General features: G+C 45.0%; 1 protein-coding gene and 1 non-coding gene across 2 annotated transcripts in view; one reads left to right on the plus strand and one right to left on the minus strand.

Annotated features, from left to right (window-relative positions):
- KLHL3 (kelch like family member 3) overlaps window positions 1-20,741 on the plus strand; it is an 81,913-nt gene that overhangs the window by 23,598 nt on the left and 37,574 nt on the right. The window contains exon 4 of the mRNA XM_040622410.1: window positions 7,382-7,491. Coding sequence (XP_040478344.1) covers window positions 7,382-7,491 — 110 coding nt within the window. The remainder of the gene's footprint in view (window positions 1-7,381; window positions 7,492-20,741) is intronic.
- On the minus strand, window positions 19,963-20,035 carry TRNAK-CUU. The gene has a single exon. It is a non-coding gene; the product is annotated as a tRNA-Lys (tRNA).

Genomic DNA, 20,741 nt, shown 5'->3' on the forward strand with positions numbered 1-20,741 from the left:
TATTTATTGTACTTTTTCTTAACTTAATAAAAAATCTTGGCATTCTTTCCAGACCCTTGCGCATGGCCATATCTTACTCTTTTTCTCTGCTGCATCAGACGGATGAACTATATAGTTGACTTAACCAGTCCTCAATTGATAGACGTTAATGTTACCAATTTTTTCCTTTATAGAAAATGCTTGAGTGAGAATTGTTATACATGAGTACATATTTTGGACACACTTGCCAGTAGGTAAGCAGAAGTACGATTGTACCTGTAGGGTACCAGCTTAGTGGCATAAAGCAGCTCAAAGAGAGTGTGCTTTAAAAAAAATGATAGATATTGCCAAATTGCTCTCCAAAAAATGAAACGGTATTTTTAAGGTGAGCTCTTGCCTTCTGCTAAGTCATCAGCCCTCTGGTGAAGGCGCTGAGGCAGACACAGTACAGCTCTGGGAGGACTGGAACACCGCCTCTCTCCACCCTGCTGCCTGTTTGCTTTCCTGTTTGGAACGGCCCCATCTCTTCCTGCTGTGGCAGTCCCCTTTGCTTCCTCTGGGTCCAGTTTCCCCCTCCAGGTTATGCCCACAGATTTTTTGCTGTGATATTTTATTCTCGGGTGGGGGAGGGTGGTCCCATGTTTAGAAGCTGACTGCTTAGACCCTTGCCCCCAGCTGACAGGTTGCTAGCAGCTGGGAAAGGGACCCCGGCCTTTTATGCAGCCTGTTTCTTATACCTCATTATTGTTTCCAGGACCGCTTAATCTTTAACCTCATCGGCCAGGGCCCCAGTTTATGGGGACTCTGTTGCTTGATAATTGGGCAGCCCTGTACTGGGCTATCAGCAGAGCTGATTGGGAGGGATGTTAATGGGACCCCATTAATGAAATGGCAATTAAAATTCTTTGGCCATGTTGTTTACATCAGTCTGCCAAAGCTGAGCTGAAACCCTTCAGCCATGGGATGGAAAAGCCATCGGATTTCACGTGTTCGTGGAGAGAAATAGCCTTCTTTTGACTGAGTCACTTGAGATCGTGGAATGAAGTGATTAAATTAAAGGCAACAAAAAACATTGACAAATCATTTAAAAAAACATGAGCCTCTGACTCAGTGAGGGTTGGCTTGTGAAATTGCTTCCTCCGACTTGGCATCATGAAATGACGATGACGGGTAATGATGATTGTAGGAGTTTTTTACCCTTTCTGAGCACTTGCTAGGTGCCAGGCATGGTGCTACACATTCCGTAGGTATTACTTCATTTTGGCCACATGACTATGAGAGGTAGTTACTATTTCTCCAATTTATAGATAAATAAACAGAAACGCCAGAAAGCTTTAGTAACTTGCCCAAGACCCCGCAGTTTGTGCGTGGCAGTGCAAGCATTCCCGGGGAGGCTGTGATATCAGAGCACAGGCTAGGACAGCTTCTCTATCCTCGGCGCTGGCCTCACTCCTGCCTCCCCCTGATTGACTGCTTCTACGCCAAAGATGTAGCTAGTTTTTGGAGAACAAGTTTCTTTTAGGAAACTTCCCTTATTCTTCTATTCTCTGGGTAACAGGGAGCTCTAGTGTCGAAGCAATAACACTGTGAACTGTGCAGTTTTGACGTAGCTCCTTGGTGTGTGTGTGCGTGAATGTGTGTTAGAAAAGGGGAGTTAAGTCACCTGGGAAAGAGAGCGCATACCCCACCATGCCCAGGGAAGGGAGAGATAGTAATATTTAGTCTGAGGCTGGTGGTCATGACGCTTGTGGGAAATGGTCAAGGTAAGAGCTCTGTTGCTTTCTGTGAGACTTTTCCCTGGAGCAGGGAAACAGTGGGCCCTGAAAGCCAAATCCTGACTCAGGAAAGCGTACTCTGCCCTCCAAAATAGGGCAGTAGGGGACAAAGAGATTTAAAGCAGTTCTGTTTTATTGTTTTACCTTACTAAAATGTTTTGATCCCGTTTGTGTGTCCACCTGTGTCAACCTGTCTTTCCTTGGTGGGCGGCTGGGGCTGGGGGTGGGGGCGGTGACCCGTGGTTCAAGTCAGAACTACTCATTCCTATTCCCTGGGGCTGTTGGCTCTGGAATCATGGGGCTCATTTCATCTGTGCGGGTCAGAGAAGTCATAGATGGGTTTAGTTCCATTTGTTCTGGGCTTGTAGTTCAGATGAACTTGATTAAAGGTCTAGTTTATTTCATCCATCAAGAGGGAGGAATGGGTTTGGGATTAACTGGGAGGTTGCCCAAGCCCTAGGCACTCCTGAAGAACAGGCAGGAAAGTGCAGGACATGCAGATGTGTGGACACTGGGAATTTAGCTTCGAGCAAGACAGACTCAAACAAGGTAGACCCTGCCGTCATGGGGTTCACAGCTCCAGTATGAAAGAAAGACCTCACATGATCAAACAGCCTGATTAGGGTGATAATAATTTTTATTTTCTGTTTTGGGTTCTTTGGAAACATAGCAATATCCCTTCCTCTAGCCTGGTGGGCAGGGGAATTAGGGAAGAATCTCAAATCAGGGGTTAGGTCTAAGATTTGAACCCCGGACTGATGCCAAAGTGTTTAGAACACTATTCTTCTAAGGTTTTGTTTTGTTTTTAAAGAAAGGTTTTTAGATTCATACCTTCTTTGTCTCTCTGCGATAATAACCCAAAGAGGAATTCTTAGGCTGCTCTGACACCTGTATTGAATTTTGCTACAATGGCCCACTTAGGACTAATGACTGTCATCGTGGGGACTAAGAAAGCTTGTTGTCATCATACAGTCTTGGTTTCAAAACCTGGCTCTACCGCTTGACTGATGTGTGATCCTAACCACGTGGCTGAATAAGTTGCCGAGCTTCCATTTCTTGGTTTGTGCAGTGGGGATATTGACGCTTCAATAGGACTGCGGGGAGAAGTAAGTGCCTAGCACAACGTTATCTACTATTAGGAAATGCCCTCAGCTTTGTCCAGGCCTGCCTCCTTGAAAAGATGCAGCTGTGCCCCCAGAGCAGGCCTGTTCTCATCCTTTCAGCTTTGGGAAGATGTGTGTGTGTGTTGCTTGGTGGGGAAAGGACGTCAGGTTATCTGGTGGTAATCCCCACCCCCAAAATTTCTCATCCAAATGGACAGGAACAGACATACAAAACTTAGAACTTAAACAGTGTTTGTTACTTATGGTAAAGGCTGGTTAATTAGGACTCTTAACCTAGTCTTCAGTGACTTTCCCCTGCCCCTGTTCCCTCTCCTCTTTAAAGAAAAAGAAGCAAAAAGACTAGAAGAGTTAGAGTTTATTATTGGAGAGCTCCCCTTCAAGGGGCGAGCTCATGGTTAGCAGATACTCTGCTCCTTGCACACCCCATCTGTCCCCCCCCCCCCAAGAACTAGCCTGCCTGCAGCTCCATTGTATCTCCTGGAGCCTGGCACAGTTTTTCAGTAAACATGTTTTCGATGAGTGAAGATAGAGCCTAGGCTCTAGCTAGACTGGGCCATTGTTTTTTCTAGACATGCTCTGCATTTTTCTGCGTCCATGCTGTCATTGATACCTGGAGTGCCTCTCCCAGTCGTGGCCCTGTGGACTTGGGGTTGGAGTTATTGGTGCCTTGTCTTACTCCTCTTCTAAGTCAGTAGGCTCCTTGTAGGCATCAGCTCCGCTTTCTTCTTTTTTTTTAAGATTTTTATTTATTTATTCGACAGAGATAGAGACAGCCAGCGAGAGAGGGAACACAAGCAGGGGGAGTGGGAGAGGAAGAAGCAGGCTCATAGTGGAGGAGCCTGATGTGGGGCTCGATCCCAGAACGCCGGGATCACGCCCTGAACCGAAGGCAGACGCTTAACCGCTGTGCCCCCAGGCGCCCCCGCTTTCTTTATTTTTGAAGAAACACTGCATCTGGCACATTATACATTAATGGTTATTGAACATTTGCAGTGATCTCAGTAAATGTGAGTTACTTCTGTTTGCTTCTTTAATGCCCATACACCTTTATGAAACAGGTTTGATTAGCCGCATTTAACAGATGAGAAAACTGTAGCTTTAAGAAGTTGAATATCATTATCACTAGAAAGTATGTTGAACCTGGTGGAATTCAAGTGGGTCTCTAAGGCCTTGGGGTTCCACAGCCTTACCCACAGGACCTGCAGTCCCAAGGGATGTCTCAGATGCAGTGGAAAAGCTTCTCTGTTGGAGGGCCATGCTGCCCACAGAACTGGACTTTGCGAGGCAGGAACATGGGCTGATGTAATTGTCATCCTTCATTTCTAAAGAGTTTCTTAAAAGATCTCAAAATGGCCTCATCAGTATACATATTACTGTCTCTGAGCTTCAAAACAACCTTGAGACCTGGGTCAGCTATTACAGTCCCACTTTATGGAAGATGAAGCCAAAGGCTGGAAAGAAGTGACTTTAAGAGGTAGAGTTAGGACTCAAACCCAGGCCTTCTCAGTCTTAGCCAAGGCTCCTGACTGCATTCTCCTTTAATGCAGCAAAGCAAACAAAGAATCCACAAACAAACAAGTGTTAGAGCTAGAAGATTCTCAGGGAGGTATCTTCTGGGAGCAGAGGTGTTGCTTTCTGGGAAGTGGCTGGGGAGAGGGCTGACTTGAATATAAAGTCTGCTGGAGAACTTGTGTCTCCTAGGAAATCAGGTTGGCCAGAGCATCCTGTTCCTGCTTGTCTATCTTGTTGAGTGTTGCTAGCAGAAAGGAGGCTCTGGGGGCTCAACCCTGTCTCCTCACACAGAAGGGAAGGAGTTTCCCTCTTTGCTCCCTTTCTGTGTTTCCCCGCTCGTGCCCTGCAAATCTCCTGGGTCCCAAGGTGCCAGTCCTGGGTGGGAAGCTGCTGCCTCTCCCTACCAGCTGCCCCCTCCTCACCAGCTGCAGCTTCCTGGGAAGATTTCTGGAGGGATTTCAGTGGGAGGTCCCAGATGGGCAGAGCGGCACCCCACTTCAGAAAGAAGGGACCTAGATTCAAATCCTGTAGTGCCCCAGAGGCTGAGAGATGGGGAGGTGTGGGGACTGTTTCCTGCCTTGACTAATCTTTGAGAATTTCTGGTTTGTTCACCAAGCTACCTAGAATACACACATCGCTGCATTTCATCTTCCTTCGCAAAATCCAAGCCCATTTACTTGTGGCTTTATGAGCGTTGAGGAAGTACTTTTCACAACCTGGATTTTAACTTCTTGCAGGCTCTTGTTCTCTTCATTCTTTTCCCTCCTCCAAATGTTAGGTTTTTGGTCAGCCAAAGAAAAGACAGGGAGGCTCCACGTGGCTGTGAGCCACGGGGATGTTGGTGCCGATTTGCCTGAGACTCCTGCTGAGCTCAGCTTGGCAGGTCCACAGAGTCTTGATGTCCTGCATTTTGTTTTGGTGTGATGACTCCACACCAAAATTTTCTCTCCACCATTTCTTGGTGTTGCCAACAGATGGAGGTCTCTGGTCCAAAGACTTCTTGAACAGAAAGGGCATGTACGGAGAATCCTGTTCTTTCCCCGGCTTCCAGACCAAGAATGCATTCCCATCACCCAATGGAGATTGTTCACTTGCTTTTATTTAAAAATTTTTAGGAATGGATGCTTTAAAAATAATATTATCCACTCTTAAATATTCCCTTAATTAGGGAAATCTTTTGAATGTCTAACCGAAAATCTAAGCTTTACCCAAAGGCGTTTTCCTGTTCACATATGGAGAAGCAACACCAGCTTTTTACTTTATGGCATTTGCTTCCCATTGTAAAGGATCTGCCTTTTAAATTTGTTTTTGTTATGTCCAAACATTCCTGAGCTTTGTGATGGACAAGGCTTAATTGTGGGCTCTGCGATATCAGTGGGCTGCTGGGGAGCAGGTGGGGAGCCCTTTCCGTCCAGTGAAAGACGGACAAGATTATTTATAGCCGGATCTCTGAGAGTACAATACTGACATTTGGAGGCTCTGGGTGAAGGGTATATGGGAATTCTTTGGGTCCAAAATTATTTCAAGGTAAAGTTTAAAATGAGTTTTATAAGAAATAATTGAGTCTTCTTTGTTTGGCTTTTAAGAAGCCAGTGAACGTGAGAGCAGATCCGAGCATGCTCTGATTTCCCTTTTCATTGTGCAGCTGCGGCAGACCCCGTATATCTGCAGCTTCCCGGGCACAGAGGGACTCTGACTCTCACCCGAGGGGCTGGCCAGACCATGTGGGGGTAGCCCTCACTGGGAACTGGGAGGTGTCGCCTCTAGAATTATCCAAGAAGCTGCAAGGCCAGAGAGGGGCCACCAAAGAAAGAAGAGGGGAGGCCTGGAGTCTGGAGGGCCAGGAGTATAGATGCTTCTGCATGCAGTGGGGCAGAACCATGAGAAGGCTGAGAAGGGAGCCCTTTCTGGGGCACAAGACAAAGGACCCTGTGAGCTCCAGAATCCGCTGCACCAGGAGTTGTCAGCTCTTGGCCACTTTACCTTGGCATAGCTTGTGCAAATACTTTCACACTTCCTTTCCTATCACAGCATGGGAGTGAAACAAGATGAGCTGTTGTATCCCCATTATACAGAGGGTTAGTGAGGCCTAGGGAGGTGATGCCATTGGCTCAGGAACACATCTTGCAAATGGCAAAGCCAGATTGAGTCTGGTTTCCTTCGTTCTGAAGTGTATACTCCTTCCCTGACATTTCACTGTCTCTGTAATAACAGGATGGTGGTCTGGGCAAATGTTGGGGTAGGAATTGTACTTGGCATTTCCCTTGCATGGACATCCGGCCTGTGTGTTTTGTCTGTCTAGATGTGCCCAAATTCCCCTCCATCTTAATGGTTCCCACTGGCCTGCCTGTCATGGACTGTTGCTAGCGGTGGTGGGGCCCGCTGTGTTGCCTCTGTGCGTGGACAGATGCTTAGTTGGGCCTCCTTGTGAATTAAGAGACCGTGGTAGGCTTGACTTTGGACACAAAAGGATGGTGCCTTCTGCCAGCCTTGAAATGTTGACTTCTTACCAGAACCCCCAGAGACTTCCAGCCACACAGCAGTTCTGACCCACTTTTGTTTGGCTGAGCTGCAGGGGGCACCGTCTGCAAATCTGCCAGCTTGCGCCTTGAGGGGAAATGAGCTCAATTAAGTAGGCAGGTCCCAGTGAGGCTTTTCTGCAACGCCATTAATAATCGCATGGAGCATGGAAAAAATATAACCTCACATCTCTCTGCCCCATTTTCATCTGTGTCGATGTTTAGGATGGAGGATCACACAGAGGGGTGCCTTTGCTGCCAGATGAAGAGGCTAGTTTCCCTTCAGCCAGGATGTGCTGTCTTTCTTTCTGCCTGTCTGTCCCTTTTCCTCATGCCCACCCCCAAAGTGCCCATGACTCCCCTGTGAATTTCACAGATTGCCAGGGCCATGGAAGGGCAGGAGTGTGTTGTAACTTTGTTTTCTGAACTTCTGCTTTTTCTTTTTCTTTTCTTTTTTTTTTTTTTGGAACAGAGCAGCACTTTCCAGAGGTGATGCTGGGGGAAGAATTTCTTAGCCTAAGTCTGGACCAGGTGTGCAGCTTGATATCCAGTGACAAGCTGACTGTTTCTTCAGAGGAGAAGGTATGGCACGGCCCCTTGGTGAAACAGGATCCTCGTGTATGAGGCGGTCATGGGAGGGACAGTGAGACCTTTTCTCTTTTTCAGTGGAAAAAAAAGGAGCTTATTTTTTGTCCCTTTAAATAATTAGAAAAGGGCCTTTTGGCCCTTGATCATTACATTTGCTGTCCAGACCCTTTGAGGAAGTAATAACGCTGGTGATGATGATGGTGACAAAACTGCCCCCATTAACTGGACATTTACAGTTTGCCAAGCACTCTGCAGTTCTCTTTAGTTCCCTCAGCCTTCACCACAGCCCTGTGAAGCAGGCATTGCCCTTGTCCCCACAATACAGATGAAGAAAGCTAACTTGGAAGAGTTCATTAGCTTGTCTGCAGTTACTCAGCTAGTCACTGCAGAGTTGTGGTCTTCCTGTCGCCTGGTCTTAGCCACTGTCTCACATGGCGTCTTGGGAACATCACTGGGCATTTAAGCCAGAGCTGACCTTTGGGGCAACATCTGTTCTAATAGGGGTTGGAACTTTTACTCTTGAGAAAACTGAGGCCCAGAGAAGGGATAGGATCTGTTGAAGGTCTCGTAGTGAGTGACCATGGCAAAACTAGAACCTCGGTCTCTAGACACCTAGTGCCCTATCTCACCGACCACACATCACTTCCTTGGTGCTGCAGGCTTGATTTCTGCCCACTGCTTTAGCTGACCCATGGAGGCTGATATGTTCTGCCTCTAGGTCTTTCTTCTCACTGATTCTCCACTTGGATTATTCCCCCCTTCCAACATCACCTGGTTGAATTCCAAACCATTTCCCATTTCACTTCTCCCAGGAAGAACTCCTTTACTCCAGGAGATGTAGTCTCCTATACTGAAAGTAACATACGCTTTGATGTTGGCCAGTAGGGTCCAAATCTTCTCTCTAGTATTTACAAATTAGTTGGTGAGCTTGGGTGAGCTAGTTTGCTTCTTCGTCTGTTTCCTCATGTATAAAGTGAGAATAGTAATAAGAAGTACTCCAACGGGGTGGTGTTGGGGATTGAATGGGATAAGGAGTGTCAAATGCCTGGTGTCATACCTGGTACTTGGTAGGTGCTCATTTGGTGGTAGCTGAGTCTATTATTGACCATTCGTCTCAAATTTATTCCTTTCTTCTCTGTGTTCCAGGATAACACTCACCTTGTTTTGCTTTTTACTGCAGTTCTGAGCCCATCTTACCTCGTCCCCTTGACTGTGAGTTCCCTGATGGTAGCAACCACATCTTACTCTTCTCTGCATCCTCAGAGATGCTCAATACATGTTTCTTGGCTTGTCTTAGTCCACTCATTGTGTCCAAGCTTGAGGCCCTTTTCTGAGAAAATATTTAAGGAAAGCCCTTAAAAGGGATCTTACCTTGGAGATGAGTGTCCAAAGCCACATATCCAGAGAATAGGGTGGAAGCACAAGCCCCCGCCTCTCGTCCTGCAAAAGTTTGATCAAGAAGGAAAGCAGTTGTGGATTGGAATCATCAGCTGCCCCAAGACCTCAGAGGAATTTTTTCAAGGTGACTAGCACAACTAGCTGGCCGGTCCCTTAGGCTCAGAGGCTTCTACTTCCATTAACTGATGTGAGATATCACCTGCAGAGTAAAGAATGCCTCTGGCCAGGCCAGGCCCCTTCCGGTCCCAGCCCCAGCAGCCAAGACTCCCTCACTTCTTGCCAAGCCTATGTAATGTCTTCTCTGGATCATGCTACTAAGTGGGCACAGTTTGAAAGAAGGAACTAGTTGATTGACCGTGTGGTTGTTGGTGCACTTGGCCAGTTTGGGGCCTGCTTGAGCGTGTTCTCAGGTGTAGTCTGAGAAAATGTCAACAGCCATATAAGCAGCAGGATTGGGATCACCCAGGAAGACCTGTTTCCATGCTCCAATTGATGCTTACTGGCTCTGTGATTTTCAGAAGTCACTGGTCTCTTTGAATCTTGATTTTCCTACATATAAAGTGGGACTACTATGAGTATCTCCCTTATGGAGTTAGGGGGATCACAGATACTGGGTGTAAAAAATCAAAGATAGTGTTCAGCAGATGCTAATAAATGGCGGCTGTCATTGTAATTACCACAGTCCTCTGTTTTGAGGCACCATTGACAATGGTAATGGTATCAGGTTTGCCACTGATAAAGGTCAAATAAGCCATGGAGTTAATTGCATCTTTCCAGAAGCAAAGAAGCATGACATTAAATTTACATGCCTAGAACATCGTCTATAGTGGCTTTCATTCATTCAAAAGCTTACATAGGAGTTGCTTGCTCTGTGTAATTAGAGTATAAAGTAGAGGTATTTTTTTAAAAAAGATTTTATTTGTTTGAGAGAGAGAGAGTACAAGCGGGATGGGGGGGAAGGCAGAGGGAGAAGCAGACTCCCCACTGAGCAGGGAGCCCGATGCGGGACTAGATCCCGGGACCCTGGGATCATGACCTGAGCCGAAAGCAGATGCTTAACCAACTGAGCCACCCAGGCACCCCAAGAGTAGAGGTATTTTTAACGTCAGTGAAGTTGTATATTATCTTTGGTTCTCAGAAATTATTTGTAACTTCAGAGTTATGTGATGCTTTTCATGAAGTAGATTACTGATGATCTTGATCCCTTTGGTAACTTTAAGATTGACAGTATAGTTTTTTTTTTTAAGTTTTTATTTTTTTATTTTTATTTTATTTTATTTTATTTTTTAAAGATTTTATTTATTTATTTGACAGAGATAGAGACAGCCAGCGAGAGGGAGCACAAGCAGGGGGAGTGGGAGAGGAAGAAGCAGGCTCATAGCGAAGGAGCCTGATATGGGGCTCGATCCCATAACGCCGGGATCACGCCCTGAGCCGAAGGCAGATGCTTAACCGCTGTGCCACCCACGCGCCCCTAAGTTTTTATTTTTAAGTGATCTCTGTACCCATGCTTGAACTCACAACCCTGAGGTCAAGAGTAACATGCTCTACCGCCTGAGCCAGCCAGGCGCCCCTAAGGTTGACAGTATAATTTTGAGGCTTATCAAAGAACAGTGGGGTTTGGCCTGTGCTTTCTGTTTCTAGTTTTATTTCCCCTTAATTGATTACATATTGCTAGAAGTTAAATAGCTGGAAGCTTTTGACAATTACATGTTTGTTGTTTGAATGCTAGCTCTTGAGGCTTTGAAAATTCTGTAATGTGTTCCAGGAGATTTTGTGATTTCTACTTCCTTTAGTTACATTTCATAATAGGTAATCTCTTGCATAAATCTCTTTTCTTTCACTATTGCATGGTAGTGAACTTAATGGAGTATATTTGAAGTAATATAAGGGATCTTAATTTAAGCTAAAATTCAGCTGCATTTGATGTTAATATCTGCTGGGGCACATCTGCATGGCTCAGTCGGTTAAGCGTCCAATTCCTGATCTCTGCTTGGGTCTCGATCTCAGACCCTGTTCAAATCCCGCCTTAGGCTCCATACTGGGTTTGCAGCCTACATTAAAAACAAAACAAAACAAAACAAAAAATAAAGGAAAAAACCCTCCAAAAAAACATTTGCAGAAAACTGAACTGCACTGGTAATCAAATAACCTGTATTGAGCTAAATCCATCTTTGAACAGCAAATCAGCTATATTATGATTTACTTCTTTGCCTACAGCCCACAGATTTCTTTCCACATAAATTAAAAAATGCAGCCAGATTTCAGATATTAAAATGTGAAAAAACTATGCATCTTAGAATAGTGGAAAAGTGGTATTTAAAAATGAGGATTATACGTGGCTGTGACTAGGCCCAGGAAGTTTGTATGTTGGGAGTTTGAAGAAGTAGAGGTTCTATGGTTGGGGTGGCTGAGTTCCAATCCTGCCTCCACTGCTTTAGCAGGCTGAGTAACTTTGAGCAAGTTATTTGTCTCCCACCAGAATGGATGCATCATATACAGTCAAGGATTTTCTCCGTCTTATGGTCACTGTCAGAGTGGAATTGGTATCAGGTTCACGGTAGACACATAAACAAAAACAATTTGTTAAATGAATGTGTAAGAGAACTTCTACATCTCTCAGTCTTCTCATCTGTAAAAGGGGGGGGCAATGATAGTAGAGTATATAATAGAGTTGTTCTGAGGATGCAATCAGATTACACATGACAAGTTCTTAGCCCACAGGATACTGCTGCTATTATTACTGCCACTGTCCCCCTCCTCCTCCTCCTGCTCACTGTTGACTGGGGGCATTTCTCAAGGGGGAGCTCTTCCCAGAGCTTGTGTTAGTCTGGGTGGTTGTGTGACCTGGGACTTGGTGCCTAGCAGGGACAGAGAGGGAAGTAGCCTCTTGCTCCCCAACCTTCCCAGCCCCCTTGGCCCCGTCTGGGCTTCTGCCAGGGCTCAGATACTGTTCTTCCTCCAACATCACTTGCTGTTACCCAAGTCTCTGTTCTCCACTAGCCTCAAGTTCCTTGAGGGCTATGAGGGTGCCTTAGCCATCTTTGTGTCCCATGCAGTGCATGCCTGACACAGAGCCCCCGGCCGGCTCTGTGGAGCCGCTAAGCAGATATGTCCTGAGGAGTGAAGGGGCCGGGGCCAGACGCCGGCCCGAGCCAGCTGAGGTTATGGGAATAATTTTCACATTTTTCCAGAGAATAAGGACAAATGTGGGAACTAGAGGTCAGAGGAGGCATGGATCCCTGCCATTTTCTCTCCTGTTTTTCCTTTATGTAGTTTTGGTTTTAAAATTCCTGTTATTTGAGGGAAGACAAAAAGACCTGGTAGGAGTTACAAAAATCACAAGTTCTTTGGGTGGGACCCCTCCCCGCTGCTGCCCCCCACCCTCTCCCCTACCCCAGGACAGAGCAAAGGCACACCGGAGTAAGCCCTTTACAGTCACCTGTTTCTTCCACAGGGAGGTGTCTGGGCTCACAGCTCAGCCTGTGAGCAGATAGGCTGTTTACTGTATTTGCCTTTGAGACCCAGAGTTCGTCCCTCACTGTGGACAGATTCTGGGACCCAGGGGTGGGCAGGGTAGACAACCCTCCAGGGCAGACGTACTCTAAGGAGAAGGGTGATGATTCTCAAGTTCTAGTGCAGGTTTGCCACCGAATTGCTGGTTCTGAACCTGAATCTTCACTTTCTTAGCTGGTATATATGTCTCTACTTCTCAGGAATTCTCTGCCTTCCTATGAAACACCACTGATGTTTTCAGAGTGAGTACTAGTGGGGTAATGGCCCACAATTTAGATACAGGTCAGGAAGATATTGGTTACATCTCTTAAAAAAATCTGTGTCATGTGTGTATTTTAATGAGAACTACCGCTTAGTTTATCTCTGCGAGATCACCTGTTTAATGTGCTGTTGTCTCCTAAACCTATAATCAGAAGCCAAATTCTGGTATCTTCTGAAAACGATCAGGCCCTTGTCTCCAGGATTATTGGTGTTGCATGGCCTCCCGTCTAAGCTCCTATCCTCTCCAGCCAGCAGTGGGTCGAGGATGCCGGCTGGAGCCCCTTGCCCAGGAGGTTAGACTTGAGTGCTTGCTGCCCAGGTATTATATCCAGTGATCGAGCAGGTGCATCCCGCTGCCTCGCCAGAGCTGTTGGAAGCCCCACCTTCCTGTGAGGTCAGTAGTTAGAGTTGCCAGCTTCTCAGCTTGCAAACAACCATCTGGCCTGGTCCCTGGTCACAGCGTTACTCCTTTTACTGTTCTCCTTTGGAAAGTGCAATTCAGTAAGCACCTATGAGCCAAACACCACCAAAAATCGACCTTGACTGCCCACTCTTCCCCGGGTGTATTTCACTCATCTTTTTTTTTTTTTTTCAAAGGGACATTTGTATTGAAGTAAGTTCACAGGGACGTGAACAAAGTGAAATACGCACTGGACTAGCACACAGATCCAGTAATAGAACCCCGGAAGGCCCTTCCCGGCACTGCCTCCCACCCCGAGAAGCATAATTACCATTCTGACTTCTCATGGGTCAATTTCGCCAGTTTTTGAACTTTGTGTAAATGTAATGCTGGTGTGTGTATGCTTTGCACGTGACTTCTTTGGCCCAGCATGCTGTTCAGCGCATCATTTCTACTTCTTGCACAAACTGCCAAGTCAGAGACTATTGTTCCCATTTTGCAGAGGAGGAAACCAAGGCATGTTGGCAGTAGGTAGCTTTATGATTTCAAGCTGACTTTGCCTGCCAGGCCTCTGCTCTCTATGAACGCATGCCCACCCTGGTGGGGAGATGGAGGTGAGTGGCACTTAGGACATTTTTAGAACTTGCAGTCTGGGTACAAAACATGTATCATGTGGCAGAGAGAAGTAGTTGCCTATAGTCAAAGTTCAAGGAAAGCGCCCTGGGGTGTTTTATTCCAAATTGTTAGGTGGGGAAGACCTCCCAAAGAGGGAATATTTGAGCTAAAATTTGGAGAATAAGAATGGGATTTTGGAAAGCCATTCAGGCCAAAGGGATTGTAGCAATACAGATGTGGAAGTTTGGGATACCTTATTCTACTTGGGGGAATGGTAACCGATGTGATGAGAGTCCAGGATCTTTGGGGGGGTTCATGGGAGATGAGGGTGAAAATGGAATAGGTTAGGGGGTGAGGCCTTTCTTCTCTAGGTCAGTATTTACCCCACTGTGTGCTGTAAAACTGCAATGTTTGTGCGATGGTCTCAGGTCCGACACATTTAGGAGACAGTGGCAAACACAGGAACCAGGTTAAGAAACTGAAGGACTTATCAGAGCTTTTACATATTAATGAGCTTTATGAATCTCTGAAGGAGATTTGGGGGTGTGTATGATGTGTTCTCCGGGCTCATTCAGTCCCAGAACCTCCTTTACTAGAGAATGTCTCCTGCCCCTAGTATTCTGAGGACTGCATTATGTGAAATAGTCTTGAGGCCGATTTTCTTTGGTTGTCCCAAATATTCTATGATTTAACTGTTGATTTTCCTTTTTTGCAGTTTTTTTCATTAGTATTATATAATTTTTGATTATGAGACCATCTCCAGAGGATGTTTTGTCCATGGGAGTCTGGGTTGCCCTGGCCTGTGGAAGTGCCCTTCAAGGGCAGGTTTACTGATTTAGAGACTGATTCTGTATTCCTTTTTGTTTGGAGTATCCCCTGTATTATCTGGATAAGGTCACTTCAGACCCCATATCTATACGTGGTGTGAGCCTAGGGCTCTGATTTCTTGAAGATACACGGTTTTTAACTTCCCAGCCTCCAGGAGATGGTGAGCTCCCTTCCCCCTTCCCAGAGCAGATGGATAGAGTTCATTTAGTCCCAGTACATGGGACCGCAGGTGGGCAACACTGTCCACGGAGAGCCTGTGGCATTCTGCCTGATAAGACACCACTTCGGAACCATTCAAGTCCATATCTGAATTGTATGGGCCTGTGACCCATTTTGGCCTCAGCTTCCATTCAGCTGCCAGACTTATATTCCTTTTTTAAAACACTCAGGCACTTCTCTCTTTCTTTTGACTATGGCTCAAAGCTTTATTTGTTGGTAATAGTCACTTTTACGTGTTTGGAGCTGTAGGGGAAGATTCCTTCCAACTCAGCTCCGTCCACCATCTTGACTGCAAGGCATTCTCCATCCCTGTGTCACGCTCCATTCATTTGTAGGATTGGTGCCATGAAATAGTCTTTCAGCTTGCAGGCATGCCTCTCAAAGCACTGTGCTCCAGTCCTCCTTCTTTGCAGAATCAGACTGCATGTCTTTATCTTGGCTATAGGCAGTAGTGGAAAGCTGAACAATTTCCAGGCAAGGCAATATCCCTGTTGTAGTTTTGTCATCATTTTTGTTGTTTAGATGAGGTCACATACTTGGCACTATGCTATCATAGGAAGAGAACCATACACCCAATCATTCCTCCTCTGACTAACTTATTCATTCTCTCAGTAAATATTTATTGAGTGCTTTCTATGTGGCAGATAGTGTGTTATTCACACGAGAGACATTGGTGAACAGATCAGTATAAGATCCCTGCCTTTGTGGAACTTAAAATCATATGAGACAGATAGATTTTATAAAAATATGTACAGAAATAAATGTATAGCTACAAACTATGAAATGTGCTATGGACGAAGTGTGGATTGAAATCCAGGGGTTCTCATTGCTGCCCCATTACCAATTAGCTGGGTAATGTTTGGGCAGACCGCTTCCCCACCGTCTGCCTCGATTTTCTCTTAGATGAGTGACTCTTGCTGTTCCCGGGGCCCTTGTGGGTCTGAGATGGACGGAAGACAAGAAGGAGCTGTTAAGTGCCCTATAAAACCTTAAGATGATGGGACTGTCAGAAAGATGAGTGCAGCTGAGTGGGTTTTCTAGAGTCTGAGGAGCCTTCAGACCAGGAAATCTCCCAGCCAGTGTTAATGCTGGTAAATGTTTAACAATGGGCTCTGCAAAAAAAATTCTGAAAGCCCTGTTTGTTTGCTGATTCATTTGCTAATTTCCACGGTGTAAATATTTCCACCAAGGCTGATTTCAAACTACCAGTGTAATGTCGCTAAACACCAAGATGGGAAGAAACATGGATGATGAGCTCCAGCTCCAGCATACCACTGCTCCGGACGGTCCCTGGTGTGGTGTGGGACAGCGAGGTGGGGGTCTGGTTCACAGAAGTCCTGTTAAGCTTCAGTTGAAGAAACAGCAGAAATCTGACAGAATCATTCCTGTGTCTAGTAGCGCAGTCTTTTTTTTTTTTTCAATTTTTAAAAAGTAAGCAGGGAGCCCGATTAGGACTCGATCCCAGGACGCTGGGATCTTGACCTGAGCTGAAGGCAAGCACATAACCAATGAGTGACCCAGGCACCCTAGTAGTGCTGTCTTCTTGATTGAAAATCATGGCAGTGAATTCAGCAAATGCTATTGGCTCAGTCCCTGGGAAACAAAAGAGTATCGGGGAGGGGGATGTCCTAAGAGCACATGGCGGGTATACTTACGATTATGGGTTTAGGAATGTAGTTCCCCAACTCAGTGTTCTGTGCAGGTTTTCTAACTAATTGTGCTGCTGAGATGCAATGTTGCACAATGTTAGAACTCTGGAGTTAGAGGTGAGTTCACATCCCAGATCCACTACTTCTTGGCAGTGTGACCTTGGACACTAACCTCTCTGAGGCTGTTTCCTCATCTGTAAAATGTGAACACTGATACCTACTTCACAGGATTTGGGGTGCATTAAAGGAGATCATGCTTGTAAAATGCGCAGCACGGTGTCTCTTGTTATTAAAATTAACCTTTCTCAAATCTTGAGTAACAAATTAAGTCCATGGGCAGAAACCTAGTTTTTTCCCCTGATTTTGTCAAAATTGGCTGCTTTTCCTCCATGCTCTGCTTTGCTGTGAATCACCCTCAACTGGACCTTTTTCCCTTGCCAACTCACCGCCCTGCCTATTTTTAACTTAAGTCCCCCTTCTTGATTTCCAGAACACATTTTGAAAGCAGGTGTCAGTGCCCCAGTGCTCGGCACTCTCCTCGCTGGGTGCAGGTACAGTGTGGCGTGGCTGCCTGCCGCACTGGAGGGGTAGTAGGGGTAGGGGGTCAGCTTCATCTGGTGTTCTGGCCAAGGCTTGTGCTTACATTGGAAGTGTGGGGAGCCAGAAACTATGAAATTCGATTTTCTCCATCCTTTCTCTGCCTAGCGACCTCGTAGCACTCAAGAGATTGGTTTTGGAATATGAAGCAGTGAGGAAATGATGCTCTTTCTTTGTTGAAAAGTAAAACGCTAAGCCTGCCTTGTGGCAGCTGCTTTCATTGTGGGATCCATAAAAAGTGTTTTCATCTGAGTAGACATCACCCTGTCCTGTGATCAGAGCCCCAGGGTTTCTGCTTAGATTTCATAGACCCGGAGTTGATAACCTTTTCCTCTAAAGCACCAGATAGTAAATATTTTAGGCTTTGTGGCCATAGAGTCTCTGTTCAGCTGCGCTGTTAGAATGTGAAAGCAGCCACAGACAGTATGGCTGTGTTCCAGTAAAATTTTATTTATGAAAACAGGTGGCAGGCTGAATGTGGCCTGTGGGCTGTAGTCGGCAGCCGCTGCTGTAGGCCTGTGACAGGCAGCTGAGATCAGTGGGTAAGAGCATGAGTGCTGACGTTGGGTCTGGGTGGACTCTAGCCATGCTGCTCTGTGGCTCTGGGTTTGGGCGAGTCACTTACTGCGGGTTCAGAGGATCTGCTCCCTGGGTTCTCATGGGAGTCCAGGCCGCCAGCGTCCACGAAGAGCATGGCACAGGGCTTGGCACATGGTAAATACTGGCCCCTGCTGCTGTTACCCGTTGCCCCCTGGTGTTGGTCAGTCCCTTAACAGGAGGCGGTCTTGAGAACAGTTTTAGGCACATTAAAGGCTAGAGCTAGTTGAAAGTTTATTGGCTTGTTTATTTTCTAAGCATGGAGCCTCGATGAAAAAAACGCGTGGCCTTCTCTAGCTGCTGAGAAGGTCACCGTCGTTGCCGAGCACTGTGGTTTTCACAGCTGAGTAGGTAAATAGTGCAACTGAGCGGAACCAGTCAGACAAGTCAAGCCAAAAATAAAGATAAGGTTAAATATCGACTTTATTAGACTCAGCTTGCTTTTTAGCTTTTTATAACGAAGACGAAGCTGGTTGATGGGGAAGGGCATGATCAGGAAGTCTCACCTCCTCAAGGACTTGTGGTTCATTCTTCAGCAGAGATTTGTCCCCAGACCGCCTGCTCTGTGCCCGGCATTGTGCTTAGGCGGCTTGCAAGAGCCCCCAGTCTAGTAAAGCAGGCAGAAGAAAGTTGCATAACCACATTGCAAGGCAGAACAGGACTGTGGCTGCCCACCACCTAATCCAGCACGGTCAGACTTCTCCAGCTTCTTTTGGTTTCTGCCCTGAGTCCAGTCCCAGACAGTTTCCACTGCCTCCATACATGCTTCTTCTGAACTCATGTGTCCATTCATTTATTAAAAGAATATTCGAGTCTGTATTATCTGCCATTAAATAAAACAAGGTCCTTGTTCTTATGGATCTGAAAGGCTGGCTGAAGCAACACACAGTGATTCACTGTTATGAGGGATAAAGCTCTATATGAGTGCATAATTTAAAAACAATAAACTGGACAAGGAGGATTTCCATGGTATGTGTATGTTTATGTTTGTGCACATAGAGGTTATTTTTTACAGAACTGAGAGCAAACTGTCCAGAGATAGTGCTCCTTTCTTTCTATTCCATTCCACTCTTTTCTCTTCCCTTTCTGATTGATTCTTTGCCTATTTTGAGTACACCCAGCCTGACTTAAGTTTATATTTAGGAAATAGGGCTGGAGCATCATTAACATATCAATACACACCAAACTATTATTAGGGTTAGAAAAATTAGAGATTTTTTCCACCCCTGAGAGTTAGTTTTCATTCCAGCTTTACACCACATAAATTTTGTTGTCATATTTTCCTTTTTTCTTACAATTTCTTTTCCCTCTGCTTTTCATTTTGAAAAATTTCCAATGTATATTAAAGTTTGAAAGCATGCACATTCATATACTCTTAACCTAGATTCACCAGTTAACATTTTGCTTCATTTGCCTTACTTCTCTCTCCACATATTTCAACTTCTCTTTGCTGAACCATTTGACAATAAATTGGAGACATGGTAACATTTCATCCCTAGTGTTGGAGTATGCACCTCCTAAGAACAAAGAAATTATCTTTTTTGAGCCAAAAAGCCATTATCATACTAAAGAAATTTAACACTAATACAATGATGTTAGCTAATACATAGCATTCAAATTTCCTAACGGTCTCAAAACAGTCCTTTATGGCTGTTTCTTTTAAATCCATGATCCAGTCAAGGATCATGCATTGCATTTAGTTCTCATGTCTCTAAATCCTCTTAATCTAGAACTATCTCTCTGCCTTTTTTTTTTTTTTTTGTCTTTCATAATATTAATGGTTTTGAAGAATTCAGGCCAGCTGTCTTGTAGAACTGCAGAATGTTCCAAACGTGGAGTTGTCTGTTTCCTTACTGTAAGATTCAGGTTAAACATTTTAGGAAGAAACTACTTTAGGGGATGCTGTGTCCTTCCCATTAAGTCACAATCAGGAAGATGTTTGTCCTGTTATTGGTGGTGCTAATTTAGGTCATTGTTCAAGGTGGTATCTATCAGATTTCCCCATTTGAGGCTGCCGCCGCCCCTGCCACCATGTAATTAGTAAGTCGTCTACGAGGTGATACTTGGAAAACTGTATCCTGTTCCCCGACAATTTTTCATGCAGTGATTTGAGCATCCACTGATGAATTTTGCTGAATCAGTTATTACATTGGTGGTTGCAAAATATTTGTTTCTGTTATTCCTTCTACCTTTTATAGCTGGCATTTCTCTGTGAAGAAGAGCCCTTCCCACATTTTTGAAAGTATCCTTATGGATTCGTGGATTCTTTTTAGTTCATTGTGTTATGATCCATTACTATGTTTTCTTTCATTCTGAGAATGTTTTATTTATTTATTTATTTATTTATTTATTTATTTATTTATTTATTTATTTAAGTAGGCTCCATGTCCAGTGTGGGGCTTGAACTCACAACCTTGAGATCAAGAGTCTCATGCTCTGCCAACTGAGCCAGCCAGGCGCCCCTCTGAGAATGTTTTTTACTGAGTTATAACTGAGGCGCCGTGAAATGTACAGATGCTACATGTACAGCCTAATTAGTTTTCACAAGTGCATATGTACTTGTAACTCCCACCTTGTCAAGATACAGAACATATCCATTCCCCCCAGAACTTTCCTTTGTCACCTTGCCAGTCATTCCCCCATCCCGCTTCCCCAAGAAGCCTGAATCTAATTTCTTCGTTATTCTCTTTGATGTTTTGTCCCAGACGTTGGCAACGAAAGCCCCGTTTATTGGTTCTGTGTCCGTTTGACGTGTCCATCTTAATCTTCGAGCACTTTCTTCGTTTCTGGCACAAGAAGTTGTTTTATTCTTTTTACCAGCTGAAAATGTCCCATAGTATGTATAGTAGTTAAATAATTTTTCCATTAGTGAGATTTAGGTTGTTTCCCTTTTTATTTTGTTAGAAAAATGACCTAGCAAACATCCTGGAAAAACATATTCTTTTGTGAGCACCACCTTTGTATTTTTGTAGGCTAGATCCTAGAAGTGGTACTTCTAGGTCAAAGAGTATGCACATTGAAATATTTGATTGGTATTGCCAAAGTCTTCCGTCCCCTCTTAAAAGCTGTGTTAATTAAATTTCTAGAAATAGTGCCCGTTTCCCTGCAGCCTTATCAACATTGAATTTTATCCGTCTGTGTATATATGGTGGCGGTGAGTGTGG

Source organism: Ursus maritimus, unplaced genomic scaffold (genome assembly GCF_017311325.1).
Source record: "Ursus maritimus isolate PB19 unplaced genomic scaffold, ASM1731132v1 scaffold_5, whole genome shotgun sequence".
Taxonomy (NCBI): Eukaryota; Metazoa; Chordata; class Mammalia; order Carnivora; family Ursidae; genus Ursus; species Ursus maritimus.